The sequence below is a fragment of the Bacidia gigantensis genome (assembly GCF_019456465.1).
Source record: "Bacidia gigantensis strain McMullin 20006 chromosome Unknown contig_304, whole genome shotgun sequence".
In the NCBI taxonomy this organism is placed as follows: Eukaryota; Fungi; Ascomycota; class Lecanoromycetes; order Lecanorales; family Ramalinaceae; genus Bacidia; species Bacidia gigantensis.
Genome location: NW_025408609.1, coordinates 410,493 through 421,878, shown reverse-complemented (window position 1 = coordinate 421,878; position 11,386 = coordinate 410,493). Strand labels below are relative to the sequence as shown.

General features: G+C 49.0%; 3 protein-coding genes across 3 annotated transcripts; 2 read left to right on the top strand and 1 right to left on the bottom strand.

The window, feature by feature from the left end:
• Positions 1-1,400: 1,400 nt before the first annotated feature.
• KY384_008761 (uncharacterized protein) lies at positions 1,401-4,519 on the top strand (the record flags this gene model as incomplete). Its single annotated transcript, XM_044817248.1, has 2 exons — positions 1,401-1,464; positions 1,509-4,519. The coding sequence occupies 2 exons, from the start codon at positions 1,401-1,403 to the stop codon at positions 4,517-4,519; spliced, it is 3,075 nt and encodes a 1,024-aa protein (XP_044665843.1).
• Positions 4,520-8,681: 4,162 nt separating this feature from the next.
• KY384_008760 (uncharacterized protein) lies at positions 8,682-9,655 on the top strand (the record flags this gene model as incomplete). The annotated part of the gene is made up of 3 exons (XM_044817247.1): positions 8,682-8,939; positions 9,065-9,307; positions 9,467-9,655. The coding sequence occupies 3 exons, from the start codon at positions 8,682-8,684 to the stop codon at positions 9,653-9,655; spliced, it is 690 nt and encodes a 229-aa protein (XP_044665842.1).
• Positions 9,656-10,368: 713 nt separating this feature from the next.
• On the bottom strand, positions 10,369-11,250 carry KY384_008759 (uncharacterized protein; the record flags this gene model as incomplete). The annotated part of the gene is made up of 3 exons (XM_044817246.1): positions 10,369-10,580; positions 10,835-11,037; positions 11,090-11,250. The coding sequence occupies 3 exons, from the start codon at positions 11,248-11,250 to the stop codon at positions 10,369-10,371; spliced, it is 576 nt and encodes a 191-aa protein (XP_044665841.1).
• Between the last annotated feature and the right edge of the window lie 136 nt (positions 11,251-11,386).

Sequence of the window (11,386 nt, the reverse complement as noted above, 5' to 3'; positions counted from 1 at the left end):
AAGCTAAGGCAACGACAGCGACAATAAACTCTGAAATAAAGCAACTAATAAGAAATGCATTCGACCAAGATTTGGATACACGAAGCACGTAGCAGTAGAGAAAGAGCTTCGTTTGTTACCGGTAGGCTCGTCTCATATGTCGAATGTTGATCTTCATCACTCTTTACCACTTAGCCTCCTTTCGTCCCTGAAATTCTTTCAAAATCTTCACCTGGCCCTCAAGCGCGTCTAGCCATTTTCCCATTTCAGTATCAACCTTGCCTTGATTCTCTCCCAATTTTGCCATGAAGTCCTTCCTGTATGGTGTGGCAGACATTGCGGCGCTGAATATCGGCTTGACTAGGAATGAATGATGAGGTTTGAGGGTATTGCCATAAGAATGTCGGAAGGATGTAGCAAGCTCCTCGCTCGGGTGTGAGAGGTTATGTCGTAGGGCTTGCGAAGTAAAATCGAGGCCACTAGTACGGGCTTAATATTAGCACTTTGACGACTTGCATCATTTTGTACATGGCAATGGAATGTTGAAGACAGCTCAAGTCTCTCTGAAGGTGAGGCGTACCGTACGAGCCATAGTAGCCCCTCGGTTGCGACGTGTTTCTTCGTCTTCAGCTCGTTGACTACGAGTGATTGTAGATTCTCAGATTCTGCTGGTGCAGCTAACTGGCGGTCTCTTACTTTCTAGCCATGCTTCCCATCAGTCAGGAGTTTGCATCACGTAGTCCCAAGGGGAGGAGCACCTTGATATTGCCTATGATATCGTTCTTCACTGGTGTGAAGGCAACAGAGCCAAGGGTATCTGGGTTGAAGCTCAGCACTTCGTTATACGGTATGGCGCAAGAGGCGGGTATAGCCACCAAACAGAGTCGAGAGTGCTTCTGCAGCCTCGAGGAATTGACTTGTCGCTATAGCATTGTCCTTGCTCGAATCGACAGATACGTCAACAAACGATTTGCGGAGAGTGTCAAACCAGGTGCCGCCGGCGGGGAAGGTATTTGAGGCTGGTATCGACATATTTGCAGGTTACAGTGGTACGTCGATTGATATTACAAGAGCTGTCACTCAATGGCAGGTCTAATGGTTCAAGGAGGGGCAGAGCTGTATGGATGCGCGCGTCTGGCGGCTGTCAGCTGTCAATCTTCTTCAATCGACATCATAGCTTCAATATACCGGCCAGGCGCTGCAATTGCTCAGATTATCTATTTTAATGTATAAACACCCTTTCAAGAAGGGTTTCGATCAATGAGGGGCTGAAAGTAGCGCCAATGAGCTCACACGACAGTCCTCACCACGAGCAGTCGCCTACCATTACCATCGACCCGAACTCCTACACCGCAATCCGTCTCGTAAGTACGAGGCAGTGTCAACGTCGCAGCAGCATTATCTGACTATCACTCAGCAACATGCCTCCCCAGAACATGTCCACCTTACTACGAGACGATGCTTCATCGGTCCTATACCGGAAGGGTGGCTAAAGAGTCACAGGAAGAATTGGTACAGATATTACATAGCCAGGAACTACTCATCAAAAGCAGCCACTTTCACTGCACCTGCTGGTATCAATAAGACACGGCAGATCACTGGACTTGATGGACCTAGTGCTAGTGCTGCATTTATGCCCTCATTCCCACAGCCTGAAGACGCAGACGATGAGGATCAAGACGACGTCGCTATCAATGTTGAAGAGGTGAACAACCAAGATGGAGATGCAGCCGACGATACCACTCCTAAAGGCACGAAAGAACGGACTGGGGACAAGTCTAATTTCTTATTAAAGCCACACAGTATCCGTAATAGCAGGTCTTCGGGGCGAAGCCTGACAAGAGCGCACGACAGCAAGCAAGATAAACAAGAAAGAGCCACATCATTCGTTACAGCTCGAACTAAGCCAAAGGCTGGCAAGTCCAGACTTAGCCTAAGCAATGCAGCCGCAAGTCCTCCACAATCGTTTCAAACCGCCCGAGAGCCTGCTCAAGATCCTCACTTAGACCCCTCGCAAGGTGAAGCTTCTTCACCTGGGTTTGTAGAAGGCAATGCGTCAAGATCATCCAATGGCGACTCTCCCAATCTTGCTAACGGCACCAACTCTACCACTGCTCTCCTGCCTGATGAACAGACGGACAAGGTTCAAACACTACAAGAGGAAGACCATAATCAGTCTAAGCCCAATTCACAGTCCAATACAAATGCACGTGGTCTCGTAAGGTTCAATTTGGACAACAAAGCTGATGGCGATGATGGACGCACGATGACCAAAATCAGTAAGACTATCAGCAAAAGCGATCGGCGAATGAGCTGGAGAAGATTACGTCAGGGGCAAGTACATCCTGGTGAGATTGTCAAGGCAGAAAAGATGCTAGTACGGGTCGACTCTACGATGCACGAACTACCACCGGACTATGATGAGAATGGCAGTCAAAAAATTGAGGCTCGTACCGTAGACAAGTGGAGAGAATATGTGGTTGTCTGCCGAGAGAGCACAAGTCAAGATGCTGATTTTGCTCTGCAAATGTACAAGACAAGGGTCATACCCGCAAAGGAGCAGACTCATGTCAGAGGAAAGTCATCCCATGAAATCTCGCTTGCCCACAGGACTACTAAAATCAACATGTATTCTTCCCTTGACAAAACCCTCATACTATGGACGCCATGGAAAGGCGGGATAAGAATGTACATTCTCCATGCGAGATCAGCAGCCAGTGCGGTAGAGTGGTATACCTTCTTGCGTCAGACTTTGGGCTGGACACGCTCTACTCATCTCCAAATAAATGTTCCTGATTTAAGTGTGTCTCTACAGCTTGAGAAGCCCTTCAGCGACTTGGAGAGATCTATGTCAGACGCGCTGTCGGCAAAGTCAGAAAAGGCTGCTATGAAGACCATGGAGGCGGAGAAAGCTGCAGCGAGCTCAATAATACAAAACGCGCTTAAGGCGCTAGAGGACAATCCCGAGTGGTCAAACGTGCTCGAAAAGTGGCTCGAGAAGGAGAAGATTGGCCTCGCTTGGAAAAGATACGATCGCCTTGAATGGGTTCACGGTGCTAATGAGCAACGTATGTACGGCACTTTAGCAATGCAAAAGACTCACGAGCTTGAATTGCGGCCGAAGGATCACTATCCAACCGAAGCCCGAAAGGCAAAGGAAGTGATGAGGGAACCAGCTCCGGTTGAAGGCTTCCTAGTTCGTCTCACCTCGCAGAAGGGGAACGTTCGTCGATTAGGCAAGATGTACTACAAGCGATTATATTTCACCACTCACAATCAATACTTTTGCTACTGTAGGCCCGCAAGAGCTCAGCCACCACCTCCTCCAAGTTTGCCGGAGAAGGCAGATGATAAAATTCCAAGCGCCAGCGAACTCGTGGACAACTCACCATTAATATTCGCTGTCAACCCATTTCCCGAGCACAACGGCCAGATCGACTGGCTGAAGCATAACGCCTCTGTCAAAGCTCAGCACGATGAAGCTGCCCACAAAGAATCCGAACGAAAGGTCAATTCATTGCTCCAAGCTGAAGGCTACGTCAACCTCCTACATGTCTCTCGCGTCCAAAATGCCACTCGGGGCAACTCCGTAGCCGACCCACACATATCTGAAGGCTCGGACGTCGACTTTCATCAGGAAGTTCTGGACACGCCTAGGGACGACGGCAAAGTCTCTACGTTCGACGATGACCGAACCTTCGAGCTCGTCATGAAGAACAAACTCGTTATCCGCCTACAGGCCTACGACGAGCAAACAAAACGCGAATGGATTCACCGGCTGCGCAAATTAGTGCACTACTGGAAGTTGCGCCTTGCAGATGATATGGAATTGCTGAAATTCGTCCGTGCTCAGAATCTTGATCGTCTGGGCATTGACGAAGAAATGGAAGCCTCACTTGGCCAATTCGGGAGTAAATGGGAAGTCTCCCGATCTATCGCCTCGCCGAAGCTGTTTCACATGTGCGGAATATCCTGCTGCCGCGCCATCACTCTTGCGGGCACACTCTACCACAAGCCCAAACGGCGCTCCACCTTCCTCCGCTCTGGCGTCATTCTCTGCCATGGCAAACTCCTCGTTTTCCACGGCACGGTCCGTAAGCGTACTGGTGAAGAAGTCCGCCACATCCAGCACGATCGCCATTCTGCCCTCGACCTGAAGAACTGTTACGTGTATAGCGGATTGCTGACAGAGGGCGATATGCTATACGAGAATCGCACATTCGATAGCAATCATCCTGGCCATCATGCCCTGCCGAGAGTGTGGGTTCAGGATGGCTGGACGAGTATTGATGAGGATGTCATGACTACTTTTGTGATTTGGCAGCCGAGGAATAAGAGTTGGCTCAGAGCTAGCCCAGACGATGCGGGCCCCGGCAAGATGAGGCAGAGGCTGAGACACGTGAGTCGACTTGGTGTGCCTGGACGGAGCATCGTCTTCAGGGCAAGATCGAGGGCGGAAAGGGACCATTGGGTCATGAGTATCGGAATGGAGATTGATCGGCTATCCAACGCTGGGGAGGATATTAGGGTGGTGGATTAATATTTATACGTGGCGTTCGTTGTTGCTGGGGAGCTTAGCGGTTGACTGGCTGGGTTTGAGCTCTTGGTCTTCAGACATTTTATGAGTTATGAGTATTACTATATTGAATATTTCCTAATATCATCTCTAGAATATCTCGACCCTAGGGGCCTCTCCTTCCCTCTCTATTACCCTCTCCCTTTTCACCGTCCAATCCTCACCGCCTATCCTTCCTGTTCTTCTCAACGGCCATACCACACCTCCCACCCTGCCCAATATCAGTCCATGGCTCACTGGTCCGTACGTATTGCTATCGAGTGTTTTGCCAGGCTCAGGATGGTCGCCCTCGAGCCAGAAGTGGCCGGGTGGAATGGTGACTTGGGCGTTGAGGGTGTGTGGTGGTGGGAGCGGTGTCGGTGATGTATGTGGGTTGATGGGAGAAGAGATGGGGGCGTTGGGGACTGGGCGACTCTTGGGGGTGACGATGTCGCCGGGGAGGGCGATTATACGTTTTACTTGTAGGCGATCTGGGTTGTTAGGACTCCTAGGTCGCCAAGCATGTCAGCTAGTAGGTTCATGCACGAAAGATACACGATAGCAGCCTGTTCTTTCACTACGCCATTTTCCGCCGAAGCCATTATACCATCCCAACTCAACTGAAAATTCCCCAAAGAAGGCACATGCACGTACCGTAACGCAACAACCATCCCTCTTTCCCATGTGCTTCCCCACCCAATCCACCTCCACAAGTTCCATCCCCTACCCTTCCGTGGGTTCTTACTCCACGCCGCTCGTATGGGGAATGACATGTCGATCCACACCCAATCTTTGTCCCCCGTATTGCTCCAATCTGTATTTAGGAAGGGCGACATGCTGGGACCTGTGACGGCCATGACGCTGATGCCGTGGTGCCAGATAAGGGAGAGGAGAGCGTAGATGGTCAAGGTATTGATAGCTAAGAGAGGAAAGGCGCGAAGAGGTGGTAGCGAGGGGAGGTGAGGGAGGCGGAGGGTGGTGAGGGAGCGGCTTTGTGAAGAAGGGCGTAGACGGAGGATGCGATTGCGAGGGGTAAGTCTTGAGGAATGGCGGGCAAGGAGACGGAGAAGAGGAGGGAACAATGGGCGGGAGCGCATGGCGATTGTGTAGCAGTCGCTTTGAAGAGTGTATCGAAGACTATGATGGACAACTTCAACTTTCCTATCAGTTCATCATTCGGCTTGAGGACGACCACAGAGTGTATGATGCATTGGCGGATCTCCGACGTATGGCAGGCATGCCGGAGAGTAATCGGGATCAAACACAAGATAGAGTCCTCGCCAGCCGAAGAAGGTGAAGAAAAAGCAGCTGATGCGATTCATGACTCCAGATCCAGCAATGAGCTAGCGGGAGCGCCCGTTGATTAGCCCTAAGCGCTAGGGCTCCGACGGGAAGACCAGCTTCTAGGCTGGTTCTAGGTTGCCCGCTCCCCTGAAGAGCCTTAAAATCTCTATCGCCAACCTTACTCCACCCACCAACCAACCTCGTATTTAATACATATATATGCAATTCTCCTCTCGCCTAGCACCTTGGAAAAGGAGCGGCTGACACGAGCAAAGAATGAAATTTCGACATGAGTCAGTAAGCTGATATTTGCCAAGCGTAAGACGTAGAAGCGACAGCGACGCGACAACAGCCAGCATGGAGACGTGCCTCTTTCGGACATGAGAATTCCTGACCAACAGAACAGAATTCGAAGCACTTTGATCATGTCAGTAGCTGAGAAGCTTTGTCGTACTCCCAAGGATTCTTTTATCTTTGGGATCGAGGATGCTGCAGGCGCAGGTAATAATTCTCTTGAGATCGCCCAGCTTCACAATTCCACCGACACTCACATGAAGACAAGCACGAGCATCTAGTCAGATCATCTTGGAGATCTATGCGACAACAAGTCTTAAAGCGCTCTGCAATCTATGAATCTTGGCGAACGTCCGAATGGGCTGCACGCTGCGACGAGCTGGAACAACTGGTGGAGGCTACCTCTTGGCCTTGCTTGGCCTGTCTGACCTTGGTCACCAATATGACTCTCAAAAATCAGCCTCGTGTTAAGCCGAGGGTAAACATAGACCATGTGTGTCTTCGAAAGATATAAAATCTCGTTCAGCGATCACCATTTTTCAATATCCCCTTTGTTCTCAAGAAACCAAATTCACTCCAGACATCACAATCTGCAACCAACAAGTGAACGTTTAAAAACCTTGGACAGAAGTAAAGCATTAGCATGTATTTCTCTAAGGCCATCGTACCCCTCAGCCTTTTGGGCAGCGTTGCCCTTGCTGCACCACCTCCAACACACCCTCCAGGCTCTGGTCCGAAGATAAATGTGTCACCCCCTCCTGGTTCGGGCCCAAAGATAAATGCTGGTCCATCCGCTCGCAGCCTACCCCGAGACAGCCAAGATGGCTCTGTAGTCATTACGACCAATTGTAAGTCGTTCCCATTTCCTCGTATTCATCATTCGTAGGCTACTGCTCCACCCCCTGAATTTCCACTTCAGTATCCAGCTTTGACCTTCATCTTCTCTCCTGATCACGTATCTACGGTGATATCGTGCCCCAAATGTCTCCCTTATCTGCACAATTCATCAATCATGGTTTTAACACACCTCTTCAGGCCGCGGTAATGTCTATGTCTCCTCGCCCTTGGGCGAAAACACTCTTGCTGGCAAAATAGCTCCGCTTTCGGTGCCTTATCCCGCTGTCAACGAGGCCGCCACCATCAGACTGAGCCGTACCAAAGACGATGGCACTGTGAGCATCAGGGAGGTGACTCAGATTGATTACATACGCACCAGTGACAACAAAATCCAATACGATGTCATTAACATTGAAGGCAATCCATTCTTAGAGGACGGTTTCTTCATAGGCTGCGAAGGGGGAGCTTCCACGTCCGCTGACGAGTCCGAAGAAACCAACTCCTGCAACGCGGATTCGATTCTGGCTGTCAGGCTTTGTTTCTCCTCGGGAGGCCCGTGAGAGGATGCTACTTAAGCTGTTTATCTCGAACAGTAGCAGGCGCTCGATTTGTTGAAAATGTGGTATTGAGAGCTGGTGAATGTATTTCTTGTTCAGGTTTACGCTGTCGTTCTCACTATCGTAGCAACATGTCGCCACTCTCCTTTAAACAGTATTCAATCATTTTCTTTGCATTATTCAAATGCCCAGAACCGTCTTGATCCTTCTTACTAGTATTTTGCTAGAATAAAACAGCTTGAGCCTAATAAGAGCGGCAATAAGAAAGATGTTCAGAACTTGACACAACCCTCTCCAGAAGATGCAGAACCCCCTTTGGGATTACGAAAACATTGGCTGGATCCTCGTCGCATTCGTTACTGCTTCAGGAATCGCTTCGATCATGGTTCCGATGTGTCATGTGGGTCACTCTGAGAATTTAGTAGGCTAATCTCGGCCAGACAAAATTCCAAATGGAGCTCATAATCTAGTCGTTATGCCAAGGTCTGGGATCGAGGACAGGTCTAGCTTTCGCATTTGCTCTCTTATCCAAAAGAAGGGATGTGTGCAGTAAGCTATTATGTCTAGCTTTTCAGGATTTGCTGTCCGCAAGCCCTCGCATAGATTTCCGACGTCCTATTCTGTCTTTATGCTGCGCTGACTCTCAAGGAAACAAGACTGATCCACTTTGATGGAGTAGGAAGCGAGCTTATGTATCCGTTTGCGGGATTCATCTCCGGAAGGAGCTAGCATACGCAATCTTCGTCATTACTGTGAAACATTCTTCATACTGTGCCTCATCGGCTTCTTCTCCACACCCGAGACATTAGATGCTGATCATGGCTGCGACCCCTCTTAGAAGCCAGCTCTCTCCCCTATGATCAGAAACAAGACCTAGATGGCAAGCAACAGCCTGCGATGGGCCCACAACTATCCTCGCCAAGTCTCTTGGATGCAGTTGGTGCCTCTTACGTTGCATGCACTGCCTACAACAAGTATGATCAACAATACAATCTATCACGCTGTTGCAACTGACATTCTAACCCGTTTTTTGTCTATATAATCCTTTACCTCCCCTCCCGGCATGTTCTGATTATCATTCTCAAGACTTCCATTAGCACAAAGCTCCTACACATCATCTCAAAAATTCCCTACTCAATCAGCCCTCAATACATTTACCCATTCAATCCACAAAGATGCACTCTACATACCTAGCTCTTTCCCTTACCACCCTCCTTCTTCCCCTCTCAACCCTTTCCTGCTCAGTTGCCTCCGGCATCAAATTCACCAACTACGGCTACCCCGACGCTTCCGGCACACCCGCCTACAAATGCAACGGAAACAACGTCGTGAACACGGTAGCAGGTGACAAAACTCTACTGGGGGACGGCTCGTATGAGAAACCATACGCCGCTGCCGCTGAGGGCAACTCCGTATTCAAGAAGTGCGAACGAGTATACATACCGCTATTGAAGAAGTATTTCCGCGTGCAGGACGATTGTTCTGGTTGTGGTACATATCTCTCTTCTCTGCCCACCCATTCATATGCCCCCATCTTCTCATTGAGCTATTGACTAAGCGGCGATTGGCTCGCATAGTCTCTAAGCAAATCGATCTCTACCTCATTCAATCCAACAAGAAGATTGGGCAGACAGGCTGCGAGAACCAATTCGGCACCTTGAATTACGGCAGCCCTTTGCATTCAGTAATTCGCCAGCCGAACAACAAGTTTCAAGTCCTCATAGCTCCTCTCTTCGCGAATGGGAAATGCTTCAATAGCCCTAACGATGACCGCGTGTTCCCCAAGAGGGATGGCGGAGCAGTGAGTCCTCCCATCTTTGCGCCTTGCGCCTTCTTTCCCATTGAGCCCTGGTTCCTGGGTAAACACTCTCACTTCATCATGCTGCTCATCTTTAGTGGGCGTGAAAGTGTCTTTGTGTCTTCTATCCTATTCCGTGTCGCTGACACAGTTTGATCACAGGTTCGCTGCCCACAAAGTAAGGCAGCTGATGCTGCGGAACTGGAGACTGCAGACGCACCAGATGAGGGCATCAATAGCGTAGATAACTCAGGCAGTCAGAACGATGGCGATGCTGCTGCTAGACATAAGGGGCAGACTGACGAGGAGGCCCCTACGCCTAGTGTTGCAGCAAGGGCTTTTGTGGCATAATCAATTGAGATGAGAGCACTGAGAGGAAAGGGATAGAAGATGTTCCGGATAGATGAGCGGTGAGTTTGGAGAGATAGGTCTTGGATTGGCGAATGCAGCGCTTTATTTGTTGGTGTCAGCATGGGGCTTCTTCAACTAGCCCGCATGATAGTGATTAAACAGACAAATCTCGTTTCACCATTCCATGGTGCTGTCTGTGCTTCGAAGATCGTTGCTAAGGATTGCATGTTTTGGTGACTACCAGGGACGATCTATACGATTAAACCAATGGAGTCCTAGATTCTCATCTTTAGCCCAACCGCAATATACTTTAAAGCAATAATAGGTAAAGGTACTGCCGGACGTGATTTGTAAAAGCGACCACTAGGTAGCCTTGGTAGGCCATGATTGCATTTCCAGATGATAAGAATCCTAGAGGGGTACGAAAGTGTGTGACGAGTTTCAGAGGGCAAAGGAGAAACATGGCTACAGAACACTTGAGGCTTAGCATATTGACATGATATCAATTGAAGGGAGAAGCACTCGACTTTGGACGCTTGAGGATGTGAAGAGATCGGGTAGAAAAGTAGAAAGAGGGCAACATTCGTACGAGATCGAGTTCTCTTTTCCGTAACATAGAATGTTGTCTTACGTGTGCGCGCGCTTTCGTTGTCCATCAAGAGAACCAATCCAAGAATCCTACATCTTTTTTGTACCGTCGTCCCTCCAAAATTTTACAACCCCTGGTCCCTCGCATCGATGGCATATTGGAGATGCCAGAAATTTTCCGGATAGCCACAGCCTCCTCCCAACTGTAGCCATATATCGGTCATATCGTCAAGCGAAACCTCCTTCTCACCACCCTTGTGGTAACTCATGTACAGATCTACCTTCTCGGCAATCTCGAGGATGCGATCCAGCTCGATTTTTTCGTAATCGGTTGGACCTAGAGAGATAAATGTTATTTGAAGCATAACATTTGAAAATGCCGAGATTTTCATTTCTGGAGATCGGCTCGGAAGCTTCACTGACCGGAAAGAAAGGAGGGAGACATAGAACAGGACGGAATGACAAATCTTGTTGTCTGTAAGAGACGGGAGTTCGTAGCCACTTTAGATCCTGAGCCAGATAGCGAGATGAAAGGAGGATATAGGTGGTTCGCCATGTTTCAAAACCGCAAGCAAACATCGCAAGACTCACCTCTAGGATTCCATTCAGTAGTACCTTCATCTAGTTCTTCCGCGATATTATAGCTCAGTGAGCCAGCAGCCGGATATAGCAGGACCTCCATTCGCGTCTTTTGAATGGTATGAGAGGCTTTGGACATCCACAATGGTCCTAGAAGCAATTCGTAACTCTCTGGTGAAGCTTCATTTGTTATTATCAGGCGTCGTATCGGATATCTGTTATATATCAACTACTTGCAGACGAGCTGTGTTTAGCGGTGGAACTCACACCGTGGCGCTTTCAATTCCGTACAAAGGCCTAACCGGGAATCTCAAGCCCAGATCTGAGGCCAGCGCTTGTGCTTCGGGAATGGTGGAGGCTTTGTAGTTCCAATAAAAGTAGGGCTCGGACGCAATGTTAAGCTCGATATCAAAGGGAATCATCGGCATGTTGTGGTTCTGTACGATGTTGTAGATAAATCGGCTAGAGGCACTGTTGGAAAGAAAGAGATTCCTGCAAAAGTGTAATCGGTGCAATAGCCTTAAATTTTACTCTTAGCATGTGATTTGAATCGATGTAGATGAC